The following is a 21,181-nucleotide window of genomic DNA, read 5'->3' on the forward strand; positions in this document are numbered from 1 at the left end:
AAACAATCTATAAAACTTACGAATATAAAACTACTTTTGGCTGGGCATGGTGGCTCACGCCTGTAATCCCAGCACTTTGGGAGACTGAGGCGGGAGGATCACCTGAGGTCAGGAGCTTGAGACCAGCCTGGCCAACATGGTGAAACCCTGTCTCTACTAAAAATACAAAAATTAGCCGGGCATGGGGGCAGGCGCCTGTAATCCCAGCTACTTGGGAGGCTGAGGCAGGAGAATCACTTGAACCTGGGAGGCAGAAGTTGCAGTGAACCGAGATTGCACCACTGCACTCCAGCCTGGGGGACAAGAGTGAAATTCTGTCTCAAATAAATATATACATACATACATACATACATACTTTTGGCCGGGCGCAGTGGCTCACACCTGTAATCCCAGCACTTTTGGAGGCTGAGGCAGCATATCACCTGAGGTTAGGAGTTCAAGACCAGCCTGGCTAATATGGTGAAACCCTGTCTCTACTAAAACTAGAAAAAAAAAATTAGCTGGGCATGGTGGGCATGCCTGTAATCCCAGCTACTCGGGAGGCCGAGGCAGGAGAATCGCTTCAACCTGACGGTGGAGGTTACAGTGAGCTGAGACCATGCCATTGCACTCCAGCCTGGGCGACAGAGAGACTCCGTTAAAAAAAAAAAAAAAAGCGGGCTCGGGGAGGGTTATATGAACAGGGACTAAAAGGTAGCAGGAAAAAATAAACTCGAACCTGCTTTTTTTTTTTTTTTTTTTTTTTTTTTTTTTTTTTTTTTAAACGGAGTCTCTCTCTTGCTCAGGCAGGAGTGCAATGGTGTGATCTCCACTCACTGAAACCTCTGCCTCCCAGGTTCGAGCAATTCTTCTGCCTCGGCCTCCAGAGTAGTTGGGATGCAGTCGCCCGCCACCATGCCCTGCTAATTTTTGTATTTTTAGTAGAGACGGGGTTTCACTGTGTTGGCCAGGCTGGTCTTGAACTCCTGACCTCAAGTGACCTGCCTGCCTCAGCCTCCCAAAGTGCTGGGATTACAGGTGTGAGTCACAGCACCTGGTCAAATCATTACATTCTTATATTTAGGATTTTATTTATGTTGTCAGATCTTTGTTAGAAGCTCAGTTCCAATAAAGCCTAAATTTTTCTTTCTTTCTTTCTTTTTTGAGACAGGATATCACTCTGTCACCCAGGCTGGAGCACAGTGGCACAATCATGGCTTACCACAGCCTTGATCTACCAGACTCAGGTGATTCTCCCACCTCAGCCTCCTGAGTAGCTAGGAATATAGGTGCCTGCCACCACATCAGGCTAATTTTTGTATTTTTTCTAGAGATGGGGTTTTGCCATATTGCCCAGGCTGGTCTCGAACTCCTGGGTGGGGTCAGCCTGCCTCATCTTCCCAAAGTGCTAGGATTATAGTCAATCAAGCCTAAAGTTTTCAATACTTCATCAACTACAATAACAACTACTGTTAACATTTGTGTCAAAGTGTTACATTTTACAAAGAATTTTCTCACACTTCAGCTCGTTTTTTCCCTATGACACAGATATTGTTATTAAACCCTTTTGCACAGGGGAAGACTGAGGCTTCAGAGTGATTAGGAGATTTATGTATTTCATAAGTGGCAGAGGACAGGCATGGTGGCTCACACCTGTAATCCTAGCACTTTGGGAGGCCGAGTTGGGCGGATCACCTGTGGTTGGGAGTTTGAGACCAGACTGACCAACATGAAGAAACCCCCGTCTCTACTAAAAATACAAAGTTAGCCGGGCATGATGGCACATGCCTGTAATCCCAGCTACTCGGGAGGCTGAGGCAGGAGAATTGCTTGAACCCAGAAGGCGCAGGTTGTAGTGAACCGAGATTGTGCCACTGCACTCCAGCCTGGGCAACAACAGGGAAACTCCATCTCAAAAAGAAAAAAAAAAGTGTCAGAATAGAGACTAAAATGAAATATTCTGCTTTTTACCACCTGCACTAGTGGTTTTTGGGCTCCACCAAATCAGATTGTACCAGCTTTTTTCTAGTTTAGAGTAGAAAAATAATTAATTAATGGGCCATACTTTCTTTCTATTTCTTTTTTTTAGAGACGCGGTTTTGCTCTGTTGCCCAGGCTGGATTGCAGTGGTGTGAGCTTCTCTAACGTGTTTTTCTTTAAATGGATACCTCATGCTTGTCTATACTAGATGCTGCAATCGGATGGTATCTGGTTTAGTAGGATGTTATATGTTTTATGATGTTTAAGATTCCCTATAAGAATTTCTTCAGTGTTCTGCAGAAAGCTCAGATTTCCAGGTGTGGTGCCACAACAATAAATTTTAAAACCACTGCATTAGGTTTTGCTGAGTAAGCCCTGGAGCCTGCTAGCCAAATACATTTTAGGTCCCAAAATAATGGTAAAGTACTACTGTGGGTTTGCTTCACTCTCTTACATTTCATATGAAATGTGTATTGCTACTACTTATTGGTCATCAAAACAAATCTGATTGAGGAGCATATCTAAAGGGAATAATTAAGGAAAAGGCCACAAGCATAGGTTTAGCTACAAGGATGTTCATTTCAGTGGTATTTACAAAGGTTTCTTTTTTCTTCTTCTTTTTTCTTTTTTTGTGAGACAGAGTCTCACACTGTCACCCAGGCTAGAGTGCAGTGGTGTAATCTCACCTCACTGCAAATTCTGCCTCCCAGGTTCAAGTGATTCTCCTGCCTCAGCCTCCCGCGTAGCTGGGATTACAGACATGCGCCACCATGCCTGGGTGATTTTTGTATTTTTAGTAGAGATGGGGTTTCACCATGTTGGCCAGGCTGGTCTTAAACTCCTGACCTCAAGTGATCCACCCCCCTTGGCCTCCCAAATTGTTGGGATTACAGGTGTGAGCCACCATGCCTAGCCTACAAAGGTTTCTGAAAAAGAAAATAAACTAAATGCCAAACGTAAATTAAGTAAATAAGGTATTTCCTGCAATGGAATAGTCTTCTGCCATCACACATTATTAAGAATATTAACTGATATGGACTGATGTTCACAGTTAAATCAGGAAGCAGGATAATAGTGCATATAGTATAGCCAATTTTTGTAACATGTAATGCAAAATATACACGAAAACATTTCTGAGAGATATGTACTAAATGATATTCTCTATGTGATAGTTTATGAGGTTTTGAATCATTATTACTTATTTACTTACTTATATTTTCAGTGATTATTTTTTGTTTTTACAATGAACACCTATTGTTTTTGAAATATAACCCCCACACACCTTATTTTTTATGAGAAAAAGCCACTCAGGCCTTTCTAAAGCGTTGATAAACATATTACCTGCTGTGTTCTGTCAACTTAGAGAGCAAAGGAAGAGGAAATAGCTGTGTACAGAATTTAATTTAGACATAAGGAGAATTTCCTGAAGGTAAGTCCTTTAATCTGATAAAATGGGAAGGGGCCTAGGTGAAACAATTAGGCAAAGGGAAGTGGTCAGGGCACACTTGCAGGGCCAGCTGAATGTATAATGGTGGAGAGGATTTGAGGGCAGAAAATAAAAGGCTTTCTGAAGCTGGCTGCCTAGGATACAAATTGCCTTGGTAATGACTCTTAGAGGCGGTCAGTTCATAAGCATGCCTGGAAGACAGAGTTCTGTGGAGTGAAAAGAAATAGAAACTCAGATTTCAATTATTCATTCATTCTTTCATTGCTGAAACTTTACTCACTACGAATCCAGCACTGTGCTAAGTGTTGGGTCCTGCTCTAGACAAGTTTACAATTTAGTTGGACAGATGAAACACAAGGCTATGAAATCATTTGAGAAGGACTGGAAAATTAGAAGGAAAACCCCGGTAACTTAGTTCACTTATTTATTTTATTTATTTTTTGAGATAGAGTCTTCCTTTGTTGCCCAGGCTGGAGTGCAGTGGCACAATCTCGGCTCACTGCAACCTCCGCCTCCCAGGTTCAAGCAATTCTCCTGCCTCAGCCTCCTGAGTAGCTGGGATTACAGGTGCATGCCACCATTCCCAGCTAATTTTTGTAATTTTTTAGTAGAGGTGGGGTTTCATCATGTTAGCCAGGCTGGTCTCAAACTCCTGACCTCAAGTGATCCACCTGCCTTGGCATCCCAAAGTGTTAAGATTACAGGTGTGAGCCACTGCACCCGGCCAGGACTAGAAAATTAGAAGGACAACTCAGGTAACTTAGTTCAACAAAAGAAGATATCTGAATAGCTGGGATTAGTGAGAATAAGTTTCCTGAAGTTTGGAATTTAAGACTTTAAGAACGTTTCCGGACAAATATAATAAATGTGAAGCAATTTTGACTGTAATCTGATATCTCACACAAATGTATTGTCGTTTAATATATGAGACATACCTCTACTTCTCCAATGCTTTGGATTTTAAAAATGTGCTTTCCATAAAATACTTAGCTCTTTTCCATTAGGAAATGACTAAGTAAAACAAAATGGAAAGAAGACTAGAATTACAGAGTTTCTGAGAAAGAGGTTACTTTTGGTATTATGCATTCTGTGGCAGATACTGTCATTGTCTACCCAACATCTATTCTCCCCCCACTTCCTTGCAAACTGACCCTCAATTTTGTTCAGAGTATCAATGTACCTATCAACACATTTACAACTTTTACAACACATTTACAATGTACCCAACTTACACATTTCCCAGCCTCCCTTTCAGATAGTGACCATGTGACAGTCCTGACCAATGAGATGCAAGTCGAAGCCACTGTGTGTGTTGGCCCCTTTCTTCTTCCTCCTCCTGCCTCGCATGCAGACATGATGCCTAGAGGGGACAGCCATCCTCTGAGTATGAGAACAAGTGCCACCTCTCAGGCTGGCTAACAGGGATGCCTATGTGCCTGATGGCATTGTGGGACTGTGAGACTAGCCCTGGATTGCTGTATTAGTCCGTTTTCATGCTGCTGATAAAGACATACCTGAGACTGGGTAATTTAGAAAGAAAAAGAAGTTTGATTGACTCACAGTTCTACATGGCTGGCGAAGAAGGTGAAAGGCACGTCTTACATGGTGGCAGACAAGAGAGAATGACAACCCAGTGAAAGGGGTCTCCCCTTATAAAGTCGTCATATCTTGTGAGATTTATCCACTTCTAGGAGAACAGAATGGGGGAAACCACCTCCATGATTCAATGATCTCCCACTGGGTCCCTCGCACAACATGTAGGAATTATGGGAGCTACAATTCAAGATGAGATTTTGGTGGGGACACAGCCAAACCATATCAATTGCCTAAATCCAGACTTCTTGCATGAGAAAAATAAAACCTCTAAGCTACTGGTATTTGTTACCAGCAGCCAAACACAATCCTTCCCTGATAAATAACCTAAGCCACTTATTTCACAGAGAAGGGATGGAGGCCCAAGAAAGTCCCATGAACCTGGACAGGTTATCTTGTGCTAAGAACTTCTGTGTTACTTTCAAGTGACAGAAGACCCAATACAAACAACCTCTTAAGCAAAAAAAAAAACAAACAAACAAAAAAGGGAATTTATCAATTCAGATAATTGAAGTCAGGCATAGCTTCCTCCAGAGACTCCAGTTTTGTTTTCCTTCAGGTTCTGGTTTTTCCCTCCCCATCTCTCGGCTCTTGCTCCTCATAATTAGTCTGCTTCTGGCTCTTTCCTCTTTGTGGCAAGGTGGTGCCAGCAGCTCCAGCGTTACCTCACCCAGGATGAAGTCCTGTAGAAAGTGAAAACTCTCTGGAGGAACGTCACACTACTCAGGAGAAGCAGGGAATGCCTCACTTCCTGTGCACAGTAGGGGCCAAAATAGAACTAGAATTTAGGACTCTGTGCTCCAAGTCACTTCACTTTCTTTTTAAATTTCATTTTATTATTTATTTAGAAACAGGGTCTCACTGTGTTACCCAGGCTGGAGTGTGCAGTGTTGCAATCATAGCTCACTGCAGCCTTGAACCCCTGGGCTCAAGGGATCCTCCCACCTCAACCTCCTGAGTAGCTGGGACTATAGGTGTGCGCCATCACACCTGGCTAACTTTTGCTTTTTTGTGTGTGTGTGTGACAGGGTCTTGCTATGTTGCCCAGGCGGTCTCAAACTCCTGGGCTCAAGGGATCCTCTCGCCTTGGCCTCCCAAAGCACTGGGATAATAGGTGTGAACCACTGTGCCTGGCCCCAAGTCAGTTCACTTTCTACTTTGTCAAATAGCCTCTGAAAAATGTATCCTAAATAGGTATATGTAGCATCCATGAGAAATATCAGATGTTTCCTTCGATCACATGGATGATCACATGTTCCTTTGGAAGCTTATCACCATTAAGGTATGTGAGTATCATGGAGAAAATACCAAGTCTATCTAGAAGAAATTAGAAATCACTGGGCACCATACCTTAAGATGGTCCCCAACAGTGAAGATCAAGTCTGATCTGGGGTTTAGGGTGGACCTGCTCATGAATAGTAACACAGATTACATCTTCTCCTTTGCTTCTGGAGGAAAGCCTGCTGGAGCAACTGTCTACAGGCTTTTTCTCTTATTGAACATTTTCTCTTATTGAACGTTTTTATTGAACATTTCTTTCTGAATTTCTCTTTTTTTTTCAAATTCTGTTTGCACTCAAAAAAATATTCATTTAATAGCTCAGAAGCGCAGATATCTACTGATTCCTCCTGATCAGGTCAGGTTGTCAGAGCTGAGTTCAGATTACCCTCAGCCTGTACTGTATCTAGTTTTTAAATATTTTGGTGCCTAGTCCAGGCCTTACAGAATAACCTTCAGGTCCATTATTACCCAAGTCTTCCATGAATGGAAGGTTTGCAAATTGATCCTCTTTAAAGACATAGCCATATGGCTGCTTTTTTTTTTTTTTTCCCTACGAGCTTATTTTCTCTTTCCTTAGAATTGTTGGCCTGTAGGATTCTTGAACTTCCTCCACACTTAGTTATAAAAGTGACCATATAAAGGCTTAAAAATTAGTGCTCAAGTATGTGTGGAGCGAAAACTGGGAATGCATGGTCATGCACATTTGTTTCTTTTTGTTTCTTACCAGTTTACCCTTTCTCTGACTTCCAGCAAGTTATGTTCACTTAAATTTCCTACTGGCAAAGTGTAAGTCTAGGATCATTTCTGAGTAGAGTCTTTGCTGTTGCAGGTAACAAAGTATAAAGTCTTGCTGGGTACTGTGACTCACGCCTGTAATCCCAGAACTTTGGGAGGCCAAGGCAGGTGGATCACCTGAGGTCAGAGTTTGAGACCAGCCTGACCAAAGTGGTGAAACCCTGTCTCTACTAAAAATACAAATATTAGCTGGGCATGGTGGCGGGTGCCTGTAATCCAGCTACTCAGGAGGCTGAGGCAGGAGAAGTGCTTGAACCCAGGAGACAGAGGTTGCAGTGAACCGAGATAGGACCATTGCACTCCAGCCTAGGTGACAGAGCAAGACTACATCTCAAAAACAAACAAACAAACAAAACACAAAAAACAAAGTATAAAGTCTCTCGAGTGATTTATATTTGGTGGTGTTTGCTTCTCTGTTAAATTTTACTTTGGTGGATTAAGCTATTGGACTCTGCTAGTTTTGCATTGCTATAAAGAAGTATCTGAAACCGAGTGATTTATAAAGAAAAGAGGTTTAATTGACTCTGAGTCTGCAGACTGTACAAGAAGCATGGCACTAGCATCTGCTCAGCTTCTGGTGAGCCCTCGGGGAACTTTTACTCATAGAGGAAGGTAAAGTGGGAGCAGGCACGTCACATGGCAAGAGGGAGCAAGAGAGAGAAGGAGGAGGTGTCAGGCTCTTTAAACAACCAGAGTTTGCATGAATTCAGAGCGAGGAGGACTCGTTACCAGAAAGAAGGAACCTAGCCATTCATGAGGGATCCACCCCCATGACCCAAACATCTCCCACCAGGCCTCACTTCCAACTTTGGAGATTCCATTTCTCTTACTTTTTTGACACAAGAGTCTCAGTCTGTTGCCCAGGCTGGAGTGCAGTGGTGGAATCATACCTCACTACAGCTTCGAACTTCTGGGCTTAAGTGAGTCTCCCGCCTCAGCCTCCCAAGAAGGTGAGACTACAGGCACAGGCCACCACACCTGGCTAATATTTTAATTTTTTTTTAATAGAGGTGGGTCTTGCTATGTTGCCCAGGCTGGTCTTGAACTCTTAGCTTCAAGCAATCCTCCTGCCTCGGTCTCCCAAAGTGCTGGGATTACAGGTATGAGTCACCATGCCTGGTTTTAGGATTATATTTCAACCTAAGATTTGGAGGGAACAAACATTCGACCATATCAGACTCCAATGATGAAGAACCTGTTGGTAGAATTTTCAAACCTTTGACTCATCATCTCCTTTTTCAGACTTTTCTCTCTTCCTTACTCTCAACATTTGAGCAGTTCTGAGTTCTTCCAATTCTACTTGTATGTTTTACAAATACAATTCCTTCTTTACATTTTGTTTCCTGCTCTACTCTTTCAGGCCTCATTGGTTCCTGGCTGGTTTCTCTTTCTAGGCTCTCAGCCGCCAGTTTATGCGAGCTCTGGTCAGGTCATTTCTTCTTAAAAAATCTTCAGTGGTCCCCAGTGCCTTCAGGATAAAGAACAAAATCCTTGGCCTAATGTTTAAGATCTTTACCTCTGCCCTTTTCTTACCTTTCGAGTTTCTTACTTCTTCTTCTATTCTCTTCATCTCTGTACCCAATGTCAAATTCTTACTAACATGTCAACAGATGGCTATTGTAACATTTGTTTCATTCTGTCTGGGTGCTAAAGCTGTGTGCTGGCAATCAATTATAAGCTATTTAAGGCAAGAATTGTGTTTTATTTTTACTTTCTCTGATACTATATGACCAAGTGCGTTCACACTATATCAGAGAGGGATCCAGGGACTGTAATTCAGTGTGATCATCGCTATGCCAGCAATTTGAACAAAATGCTATAGGAACACAGAAGAGAGAATGACTAATATAGCTTGGAAAGGTTTGGAATGAATTCACAGAGGAAGTAATATCTGAGCTGGACTTTGAAACTAAAGTAAGAATTTTGCAGGTGGAGAAACTGAATGAATAGATAAATATTCTCTGTAAGTTCGTATTTTATAATTAGATTCTAACACCTCGAGGCAGATCAATCTCTGGTATGTCTCTTCCCATGTTTGGGGCAGTCCACATTTCCTTATGCAGCTGAAACAAATACTTCTCAGGTGAAATATGTTATTTCTAAAATCAGTCTAGTTTATCCAGTAACTTCAACTCAGCCTTTTAATTCTGGGGCTTAGTTGTGGATGACCAATTCAATTATTTTATCACTGCATCCTTAACCTAGGTATTGAACCAATCCTCCACAAAGCTGAAAAAAGACACTCAATGTTTCTTTGACCATCCACTGACAAAGTCCAACGAAGCCCAGGTATTTCACGGAATCTTTGCATCAACAAGTAATACCTGTGATGCATTGCACTGTAAACATTTGTATGTCAGGACTTTGTCCTGCAACTGTGTAGCCTCCCTTTTTTTTTTTTTTTTTTTTTTTTGAGATTTCGAGATGGAGTCTTGCTCTGTTGCCCTGGCTGTAGTGCAGTGGTGCGATCTTGGCTTACCGCAACCTTTCCCTGTGCCTCCCGGGTTCAAGCGATTCTCCTGCCTCAGTCTCCCAAGTAGCTGGGATTACAGGCGCCTGCCACCACAACCGGCTAATTTTTGTATTTTTAGTAGAGATGGGGTTTCACCATGTTGGCCAGGCTGGTCTCAAACTCCTAAAACCTCGTGAACTGCCCGCCTCAGCCTTTCAAAGTGCTAGGATTACAGGCATGAGCTGGGCTGTCTAACCTCTGTTGACCCCTGTAGGAAATGGTGGTTGAAGTGAAGAGATACCAGCTGTGGTAGCGGGAGAAGAGAAGAGTGTGGTATGTGAGATGACATTTCCTCTCCTTCCCCTCTCGCAGGTCACCAAGAAAGCAAACTGATCATTTATTTCTAGATATCTGTACAGATTTCTAGCATAGCACCTATCACAATGCTAAGTGTACTTCTTATATTCATCTTTTAAGAATCTTTATATCTTTTACAAATTTATTTATTTTGAGACACAGTCTCCCTCTGTCGCCCAGATCGGAGGGCAGTGGCTCCATCTTGGCTCACTGCAAACTCCACCTCTCCGGTTCAAGTGATTCTCATGCCTCAGCCTCCCAAGTAGCTGGGACAGGTGCGCACCACCATGCCTGGCTAATTTTTTTGTATTTTCAGTAGAGACAGGGTTTTGCCACATTGGCCGGGCTGGTCTTGAATTCCTGACATCAAGTGATCCACCCACCTCGGCCTCCCAAAGTGCTGGGATTATAGGCATGAGCCACAGCACGTGGCCATGTAAAATGTTTAGATCTCTTACACCTAGCACAGCTCCCGGCACCCACTGTGGAATGAGAGAAGAACGATTCTGCTTCATGTAGAGGAATAGTTTTTTCATCTTTTTTGGGTGATGAGTCTTTCTTTCATAAAGCTTAAGAAGGCCAAAATTTTAACCTTTGTCCCAAGAAAAGAGACGCTTGTCAAAATTTGCATACAAGTTTAGGAAGGTTACAGATGCCTTGAAGCAAACTCATGGACCTCTGAGGTTAAAACTCCCTGAATTAAGAGAGAGGGTAAGGAGAAATTGTACAACCTTTACTAACTCATACTCTTGGTCAAACTAATATCACAGCTGAGGTGGGGTTACTATGCATAATAGATACCATGATTACGTGGGGGAAAGAGCATTATAGCAAATGCAATGTGGTGGTCTCCACAATGGTGGTAGGCCAGTGTGAATAAGGACTTGCTTGCAGTTTTCATGTGTAACCTGCCTAGTGAAGATCTGGAGACATTATCTTCCTTCTTTTCTTGGGTTAAGCGGGATCAACTATTTCTATTTTCCCATTAAAATTTCTCCTCCCTAATTTATCCTTCATTTTGCTCTGGCATTGGCTGGGTGCAGTGGTTCACAACTGTAATCCCAGCACTTTGGGAAGCCGAGGAGGGTGGATCACTTGATGTCAGGAGTTTGAGACCAGCCTGGCCACTAACATGGCGAAACCCTGTCTCTACTTAAAAAAAAAGAAAAAAAAAAAGCTCTGGTATTTATCTCCTTGCTCCCTGCTCACTGAGTCCCCTAGATTCAAAATGATTGCACTGTTTCTCAAGACTTGCAATTACTCTAGATCTTGAGAGTCTTAACTGGTCTCTATAAGACTTTAGATGCAAACTGTGACTGAGACCAACTCATGAACTAAAGAAGTATGCCATCAAAGTGAACAAAGTGAATTGGATGCCTGATGCTAATATTTGGGCACTTTAGAAGATGCCAGGAGTGAGAATGTTTGAAACCTGATGCTAAATAGTATATAAACTAATTTTGCTTCCACAAATATTTGCGAGGCTAGGTGCCGTGGCTCACACTTCAATTCCAACATTTTGGGAGGCTGAGGAGGGAGGACTGCTTGAACCTAGGAGTTTGAGACCAGCCTGGGCAACATGGTGAGACCCTGTCTCTACCAAAAAAAAAAAAAAAAAAATTAGGCGGGCATGGAGGCACACACCTGTGGTCACAGCTACTCAGGAGGCTGAGGCAGGAGGATCACTTGAGCCTAGGAGGTTGAGGCTGTAGTGAGCCATGTTCATACCACAGTACTTCAGCCTGGGCAACAGAGTGAGACTCTGTCTCAAAGAAAAACAAAAGGAAATATTTGCTAGAACATGTTATATGGGTGGAAATTGACACTTAAACATATTCAAATAGGAATTTGATTACAATTCCAGTACAAAAGGAGTCACTACTATCCCACCACGATCAATTCTCCATTAGTATTAAGGAGTGCTCCCATGGTGGGGCAAAAATAATTATGGTCTAAACTTTTCTTTGGTTTTTGACTTGAATTGCTCTGGAAATTTTCCTTTCAGATTTTGTGTTTGTTTAGCAGCTTCCTTACAATATATGTGTGACTAAAATTATTTTAACAGCTTAATTGTATTACAATGACAAAGATTTGTAGATCTTGTGACAGCAAGATTAAATAAACTCTGCTCTGTATGAGTTTATTTAATTCCTTTTCAGTGGCTGATATTTGAACCTCTTTCATTTAGAGTCAGTCCAGCTGCACAATTCACAAAGTGCCTAAACATGTCCAGGAGAGGTTAAAGTACACACCACCAATAGAAAAATTGCCATTCGGTTGCATAATCTACAGTCTTGTAGTTGAATCTGGGTTCTCGTGAAATTTTAATCAAGTGACTAGGGAAGGTAATATATGATTAGGAAGTAATATGAAGGAATTCTACAAACTACTAAATCTGCTGTACGTTTTGCTCCATGGTCCCATTATCATTTTCAATAAGATGAAATTTCCAAATTTTACATGCTTAAAGTTTTACTTTTTGTTGTGTACAGAGGAAGTTTTATTTTATTTTATTTATATATGTTTTTGTTGTCTCACCCTTGTTACCCAGGCTGGAGTCAGTGGTGTGATCTTGGCTCACTGCAACCTCTGCCTCCCAGGTTCCAGCAATTCTCCTGCCTCAGCCTCCCAAGCAGCTGGGACTACAGGCACGTGCCAACATGCCCAGTTAATTTTTTTTTTTTTTGTATTTATAGTAGAGACACGGTTTCACCATGTCGGCCAGGCTGGTCTTGAACTCCGGACCTCAAGTGATCCGCCTGCCTCGGCCTTCCAAAGTACTGGGATTACAGGTGCGAGCCACTGCACCCGGCCAGAGGAAGTTTTATAAAGGTATATAGTTGAAGGGGTAGTTTAAAAAATATATCATTAGACTATTTCAAATATCAAAGAAAAGGGGATGCAACTGAGACGTAAATGACCACAGAGGGAAATATCATTGGAACTAACAATGGCATATAATTTACTAATGACACTGTGATCAGGTGTTATTTCTGATAACCTTGAATATCATGCAGGTCACATTTTATTTTGTGGTGAGATCAGAGCAAACATTATTTACTAATGAATTTATTTGTGTTTTCAGTCACTGAAATTTGAAAGACAAAATGAAAATCTAGGTCTCTGTGCTATTGCAAAGTATGGCCAAGAAAACGAGCAATCTAAGTAGTTTTTCAAAGAAGGTGTCTTGGGCCAGGCTCAAAGGTTCATGCCTATAATCTCCGCATTTTGGGAGGCAGAGGAAGGAGGATTGCTTGAAGTCAGGAGTCCAAGACCAGCCTAGGCAATATAGCAAAATCATGTCTCTGCAAAAAAGGAGTTCAAGACTAGCCTGGGTAATATGGTAAAACCATGTCTCTACAAAAAAAAAAAAAAAAATTGAATTAGCCTAGTGTGGTGGCACGTGCCTGTAGTCCCAGCTACTTGGGAGGCTGAGGTGGAAGGATCACTTTGAGCCCGGGAGGAGTTTTGCTCTGCAGCTGCACTGAGGTATGACGCTGCCACTACACTCCAGCCTGGGCCACAGAACAAGACCCTGTCTCAAAAAACAACAACAAAAAAAACAAAACACAAAACAAAACAAAAAAATGAGAGAAAAGGGCTGGGCGCGGTGGCTCAAGCCTGTAATCCCAGCACTTTGGGAGGCCGAGACGGGTGGATCGTGAGGTCAGGAGATCGAGACCATCCTAGCTAACATGGTGAAACCCGGTCTCTACTAAAAAATACAAAAAACTAGCCGGGCGAGGTGGCGGGTGCCTGTAGTCCCAGTTACTAGGGAGGCTGAGGCAGGAGAATGGCGTGAACCCGGGAGGCGGAGCTTGCTGTGAGCTGAGATCCGGCCACTGCACTCCAGCCTGGGCGACAGAGCAAGACTCCGTCTCAAAAAAAAAAAAAAAGAAAAGAAAAGAAAAAAAAGAATATAGGCCAGGTGCAGTGGCTCATGCCTGTGATCCCAGCACTTTGGGAGGCCAAGGCGGGTGGATCACCTGAGGTCAGGAGTTTGAGACCAGCCTGACCAACATGTGAAACCCCATGTCTACTAAAAATACAAAAAATTAGCCAGGCATGGTGGTGGACGCCTATAACCCCAGCTACTCAGGAGGCTGAAGCAGAAGACTCACTTGAACCCGGGAGGCAGGGGTTGCAGTGAGCCGAGATTACACCACTGCACTCCAGCCTGGACAACAAGAGTGAAACTCTGTCTAAAACAAACAAATAAAAGAATATGTCTCTGTAAGAAGACAGGTGCAGGGGGTGGTTGTGGACGCTGATTTTTCAAATACCTATTTAGATATAATCCATGCTTAATGCAGGACCTAACGAGGTGAGTGAGGCCTGAGCCCACAGAATCCCTCTCAGGGAATTCAGTTTAGGTCAAGCCACACTTTGGTAGGCCTGTCTTCACTTTGCTCTTACCTAATTGGGGGAAATCTGAGTAACATACACAACAAAGCCTCAATGGGGGAAAAAAAGTTCACAAAAGGGCAGAGAAGGATTGAGAGAAAAAAAGGAAGAGGCTTTGCCAGTTCTTGACTAGTTAATTAGGGTCAGAACCATGCTGGGGATTTCCTATACCCTAAGTTTGTTAAGTGATTACATCGGTCTGGGGAAATGGGATCTGCTCAGAGTGGTGATTCACTCAGTTTTCTTAGTATTGGGTGGTGAATTGCATTTCTTCTCTGCTACCCTATGTACTGACTAATGGAGGGGGGGGTGGTGGTCTCCAAGAGGTGTGTGTACTCCAATTCAAAAGTTATAGGATTTCAGTAAGCCTTGGCCTGTTGGGGAATGTGAGGTTTCAATCTTCCTCTCTCAAATGAGTGGGGCTCTTATCAGTTATGAAGGGACTTCCCTTGGGACTTGTCACAACACCACACAGCGGAGATGGAAATTTGAGGGTAGTTTCTTGTTCTGCTTTGGCATCTTGGGGTGGCTTTGAAAAGCTTTCTGAACCTCTGACAAAAGAAAAATGTTCACAGGATTGATTACTACACAGAATTCAGTGAAGACAATTGGGCAACCTGAATCAACTGTTGAGATGGAAAGATAGGTGAGCTCTGATGACACGTTTAAATTCTAGGTCTACAGGTAAAACTTTGTAAAGGACCCTGCCTCAGCGACCTCTGTACTGGGCCCTCCTTTGCAGAGAACTTCTTACCCCAACCCTAGCACTCCAGGTCCCCAGAATTGCTCAATCTCATGGGAAAAAGCCTCTATAATTATATAGATATGTATATGTGCGTGTGTGTACATACACACACACACACATATTACAACAGACTGATTTTCATGATTTGTAACTATCTTTGTAGACAAAAAACAAAGAAACCAATTCAAATAGCTTAACCTTGCCCACGTAGCTACTGGCATCAGTATTCCACACAAGATTAAAATTACTTTCCAAGATGTACACCCTGTACTCCAGTTGATATTTCAATAACTCGATTAAAAATTTCTCAGAAGTCTATTAGAATCAGGAAACGCTCTGCGGTGTGGGTGAGGATTTTAAATTTTTGCAACGGAAACTTTTGGCTCCACGAACAAAAGAGCAAGAGCAAAAACTCAATTAAACGCGTTCTTCCTCCATCCTTGCCTAATACAAAAGTTAAAAAAAAGAAAAAAGAAAAACTGTTTGAATAAGTAGCGCTAAGGTTTGCTTTTTACTTTTTATTTTTCCTCTAAAACAGCCAGGTGGATTCACATGATCCAATTTTTTAATTGTGTTCTATGTCCCACTCCGAATAACCCGGATGCCCCAGCACAATCAGAGAGATCGTTTTCTAAAAAAAAATGTCAGTCTCCAAAGGTGGGAGGGGAGTGTTGGGGGAGAAAGTACTTTAATTAAAAATCAATAACTCGAGGTTTTTGGGATACCGTTTGCCATTTCCTAATTAAGAAATGGGTTTGACAGTCCCTTTGTAGACACTGCTATGAAAACCCCAAAGGGTTGGTGGCTGTCCGGGCGATGACACTCCGGCCCCCTGCGAGACCCTGGGCCAGCCAGGCCGGTCCATAGCCGGCCTCTGGGGTCCGTCCCCGGCTCGCGCAGACACTTCGCTTCCCCCGGCTCTGTCTCCTGCGCTCGGTGCGGCGCGGGGCTGGCCGCCTCAGGCTCGCCGCCACCAGGTCGTTGCAAATACCTTTTCCCTCCCCGGGGCCCCAGCGCGCGGCCACCTCCCAGCCTCCCTCCCTCCCACTCTGGCAGCCGGGCCCTTCCCCGGCTCGGGAACAGCAACCCGGGCCGCGGCGGCAGGAAGCGAGGCCCTTGTTGCTGCTGTTCCCTGGCGCGCCTCCCCGCCCTCCGGGGGCCGCCGCGGCTCTTCCGCGCTCCCGGGCGCCCCCCCTCCGCGCCTGCGCCGTGCCCCACGGGGGGCGGGGCTCAGATTCCTGTCAGCGGCGGCGGCGGTGGCGGCGACCGTCAGTTTTCGCTGAGGAGAAGCACGAAACGGACCCTTTGGCTCTCTCCCTTCCCCTTCCCCGCCCTGAACCCTCTCCTGGCCACCGAGAATCAGTCCCCGTGGAGTTCACCCTCCACCTCGCCATCGTTTCCTCGGTCCTCGGCCCGGTGGAAGTCACTACCCTCGAGGAGGAGGCAGCTGCGGCCGCCCTCGCCTCGTCGCCCCCGGTTCGGTGCCCGCGGTCTCGGAGAGGAGGTGCCGCCGCCACCGCCGCTCCCCCCCCTCCCGCTGCCCTCGGGCCGGGCTGGGTCGAGCTGCGATGCCCTCGGACTTCATCTCATTGCTCAGCGCGGACCTAGACCTGGAATCGCCCAAGTCCCTGTACTCGCGAGGTGAGTCAGGCTGGGGGGTGGGGCGTGGGGGCGGGGAGACAGGGCCGGGGAAGGCGAGGGGTCCCCGTCGGAGCCCGGGGCCGCTGAGCCGCGATCCCGCTGGCTTCTCTGGCCGGAGCGGGCAGAGGCCGAAGGGGTCTGGGTGACGGTGGAGGGGGCGGGCGGAGCAGTGGCGGCCCCTCCCCCGCGGAGCCGCCGGCCGCTCGGGCCCCAGATTCCGTCGGCCCCCGGGGCTCTGCGGCATCGGTCGCTCCCAGCCGCTCTCAGCCCGTCCGGCCCCGCCAGGCTCCGCGAACAGCCGGCCCCGGCCTCCCGGGCTCGGGGATGGCCCCAGACTGGGCCCCGCTTTGGGGCCACCGCGATCGGGTCGCCGCGTCTTCTCTTACCGGCACCCTCCTCCCCAGCAAAGTTGCCCCCAAGCGGGCGGCGTGGCCTGGAGCCGGTTCTGGGTGCAGGGTCACCATTTTCCTCCCCTTCCAGCTTGTTTGTGCGCCGTCGTTCCACCCCCTCTCCCTCCGGCCTAGTCCACTCCCTCCCCATGTTGGGACAGCCCCCCTCGACCAGGCGTTCTTCCTTTCCTCGTCATCTTCTTGCTGGAAAGGGCCCGAATTTTCCTTTTTTTTTTTTCTTCCCACCTCCGTGGCATTCTAATTACTTCTCCCTTCTCCTTTACAAAGATGGGGGTGCCCTCTCTGGATTGGTTTTATTCCTCTCCTCTCCCAGGAGGACCAGCCCAGGCACAGACGCTGTCCTTTGAGAATTTTCTCTGCTTTTCTGTTCAAAGCCTGGTTGCAGGAGGGAGCTCAGGACAGAGATTTTTCATTTAAGAACTCTTTTGGCTAAGGCCTGCAGGGGATTCCCAGCATCTGAAATATTAGCACTGGAGCAGATCTCAGGTGAAATTCCTATACTGGACACCACAAGAATGTGTCAGAACAGGTTCCCTGTGCAAGGGGCATCAAAACCAAAATGCTCCCACTGCGCTCTTCACCGCTTTTTAAACCACCGGGAGGGGGCAAAAGACGTAATTGGGTTGTTAACTATTCATTTCAGCGTATGAAGAAAAAAAATGTAGGTGTTTCTTCTGCTTTTGGTTTGATGTATCCATCCGTTTGCTTATTCCACCCCCTCCAAAAAAGGGACTTCACCTTCATACCAGTGTATCTGAATTGTTTAAGTGAATCAGAGTGAGATGGTTTACTCTGAAAGGTACTGGACTTTACAGACTGACCGTTGATTTTGTACACAGAGTCCTACTTAGTAACTGTAGCCACTGTCTGTTGCTCCAGTGACTTTAGTTGGCGGCCACCATCCTGTAGGATGTTTTCCGGGCAACATTACCTGAAGTACTTTAGAAATATTGTAGTTTTGAATGTCAAAAAAAAAAAAAAAAAGGCATGTCAAGAGATGATTCTTAAAGCAGGGCTAATGTGTTAGAATTGAATGCTAAAAATAGTCAAGACATTAACACCATTTGGGCAGTAATCATCAGATAATTTTCCATGAAACATACTTTATGAAAATCTAAGTTTAGCTTAGAGTCCAATATAGAGACAATTCAGCCTCTTTTGCGGGGAATATATTCACAAATATGGGCTTTGGCGCTTAAAAATACATTGCAGTTGGCCGGGCGCGGTGGCTCGTGCCTTTATTCCCGGTACTTTGGGAGGCCGAGGCAGTTGGATCACCTGAGATTGGGAGTTCAAGACCAGCCTGACCAACATGGAGAAACCCCGTCACTACTAAAAATACAAAATTAGCTGGGCGTGGTGGCGCATGCCTGTAATCCCAGCTACTCGGGAGGCTGAGGCAGGAGAACCGCTTGAACCTGGGAGACGGAGGTTGTGGTGAGCTGAGATCCTGCCATTGCACTCCAGCCTGAGCAACAAGAACGAAACTCCGTCCCCTCCCCCCCCCACAAAATATATATATATACACACATTGCCGTTATATAAGAGATGTATGCTATCCTTGGCATTTTTTTCCTCATTCAGCATAAAAAGTACCTAATGCTTTTTGTGTTTTTCAGATTCTCTGAAGTTACACCCATCACAGAATTTTCATAGAGCTGGACTATTGGAAGGTCAGCAAAGTACCATTTTAAAGCATATTGTGTTAGTATGCAAAGGTTTCTCTGAAATGGAGTTTAAATGGGAAAGTATGAAACTTTGCAAACTCACACAATGTCGTTTTCTCCTAAAGAGTCTGATCCTTCTTTTAGAGCAGCTGAATGTTTCAATGGATTTTGTTGCTGCGTTTGATGTGCTTGTTGGCTATTATATCTGCTTTGAGAAACATGGAAAAAAAATCATTTTAAAATATGTGTTGAGTGTTCTACTTTAGAATTCCAGACCTTCATTTTAGCTTTTTATACACAAAATAGAATGTGAAAAGGCCCAAACATTAACATGAATATAAAAGAGTGACACCAAACACATAATTAGTTTGAAAATTCAGAATTTAGAACATTTATATGCTGAGCATTTCAAAATGATATGTTAATTATTTATTGCAAAATCATTGATGCCATTACTACTGAATTATACTTAAGGGTAAGGAAAGCCAAGTAATAGCGATTATGATTGAGCTGTGCTTAGAAGAATGGGTTTTAGAAAGTTCTGGAAATGATTGTAGATTAAACAGCTTACACTTACTTTAGACAACTTTTGGCTTTGTGTGTGTGTGTGTGTTATAACATTTTAAGACAAAATATTCTGTGTTTTTGTAGATTTTGAAGTGATTTCACATATATCATCTTTAAATCTTTATAATTCTGGAATTGGACAGCAAAGATATTAATTTCCCCATTGTAGAGAAAAGAAACTAAGGCTGAAATTAAGAAACCAAAGAAAAAAAAAAAAAAAAGGTAAAAAAAGTCTCACAGTAGAAGAAATAATACTTTCTGCATTTGAGTTAGTGTTCTTTATCCAGAGCCAAGCGGCCATCGTGAAATACACATGTAACCAGTAACAAACATTTTATGGTCTACTTTAAAAAGGCCCTAAATATTTAAGTTTGACTTGAGAAGATTTTTGCCTCCCATGGAGGTAGTCTGGGATAGTGGGGGGAAAGTGGGTTTTGTAGTTGAGCTTAAATTTGAATACCAACTTAGCTACTTATTAGTTCTATGACTTTGGGCAAGGGATTTTACCTCTCTAAACTTTAATATTCTTCCTGTTAAAATGTAGCTGTCTCTTAAATTTAGTGAGCCAATGTGTATTAAATTGCCTAGTATAGTGTCTAGCTTAATTAATGTTAGTTTTTTCCTTTAGTATCAGCTAAATTTTTTTAACAGTATAATTTAGAGCATATAAAATGTTCTCAAATTAATAATTGGTTATATTTGTTTTGTACATGTAAGCAGCCCATAGATACAAATTAGTATGAAAATCAAATATTTTTAAAACTACAATTAGAAGTGAGAAATTTTTAGCAGTGTTTCTTAGCGAAGCAGATTTCTGATTTTTATTCGTATTCAATTTGTGACCATGTTGTAGAGACATATTTGTCTGTACAAACCCATCCCATTTCCTGGGCAACAAACCATAGAGTGTCATAATCATAGAGATGATCAGGGAGGAGAAAGACATGAAAAAAAAATGAGTGTTAATTATTTAAGCAAATATTTTTAGTGAGCTGATGGAAATACAACCATTTAGCATGTTTATTTACATGTTTATGCCTAAATACTTTTGTTAATTTCTCATTTTAGTTAAGAGGATTCTCAATTATTTAAAGTAAGGCTACCCTTTTGGAAATTATATATAACATATAACATGTATAAGTATCAATTATGTCATGTCCTTTAAAATTTTTTGAGATAGGGAGTCTTAAAGAAGTTGTTTGCTTCTGTAATGAAGTGTCTAATCTCTGCCACCTTGTTGCTATTTCTTTTTTGTTATTGACATTTTAAAGAATATATAAAGTAGAGAGAATAAAATAATGAACCCCTATATACCTATCACCACAGTTTCACCATTATCAATCTAATCTTGTTTCTTTTATCCCTTCTTCTCTCCCAAGCTGGATTATTTTAAAACAAATATCAAGCATCATATCACTTCATATATAAATATTTCTGTATGACAGTGAGTTATTTCTTATATTAATTTTTAATTACTCTATTTTATTCCAAGAAATAGTTTATAAATTATTTCTTGGAATATTCTAGTTTATTTCAGCAAAGTCTCTTGTGACTCTCCTGCCCTCTTTTCAAAATGGAGTACTGCAGGAGGCTACTGCTTCTAGTATATAGTGTATTCTATAACCCATGTTAAAATTGTAGGCCATGCTGCTAGATTTGAGTTCAAATTATTGCTCTGACATTTACTTGCATGGCCTTGGCCTAATAATTTAATCTTTTTTGCTTCAGTTTTCTCATCTTTAAATGGGAGCAATAACAGTACCTCATCCTAGGTTTTTGTGAAGATTATTTGAGGCAAATTCATGTAAAGCATTTAATTTAGCACATAGTAAGTGCTCAGTAAATGTTAGCTAAAGTTAAACA

General features: G+C 43.2%; 1 protein-coding gene across 3 annotated transcripts in view; it reads left to right on the forward strand.

Annotated features, from left to right (window-relative positions):
* Nucleotides 1–16,489: 16,489 nt before the first annotated feature.
* NFAT5 (nuclear factor of activated T cells 5) overlaps nucleotides 16,490–21,181 on the forward strand; it is a 130,337-nt gene continuing 125,645 nt past the window's right edge. For 2 of the 3 annotated variants that reach the window (XM_007993800.3, XM_007993801.3), the window contains exons 1-2: nucleotides 16,490–16,674; nucleotides 18,704–18,757. In XM_007993800.3, coding sequence (XP_007991991.1) covers nucleotides 16,602–16,674; nucleotides 18,704–18,757 — 127 coding nt within the window. In that variant the 5' untranslated portion in view covers nucleotides 16,490–16,601. The remainder of the gene's footprint in view (nucleotides 16,675–18,703; nucleotides 18,758–21,181) is intronic. The other variant, XM_007993802.3, reaches the window with a different exon arrangement.

This window comes from Chlorocebus sabaeus, chromosome 5 (genome assembly GCF_047675955.1).
Source record: "Chlorocebus sabaeus isolate Y175 chromosome 5, mChlSab1.0.hap1, whole genome shotgun sequence".
Taxonomy (NCBI): Eukaryota; Metazoa; Chordata; class Mammalia; order Primates; family Cercopithecidae; genus Chlorocebus; species Chlorocebus sabaeus.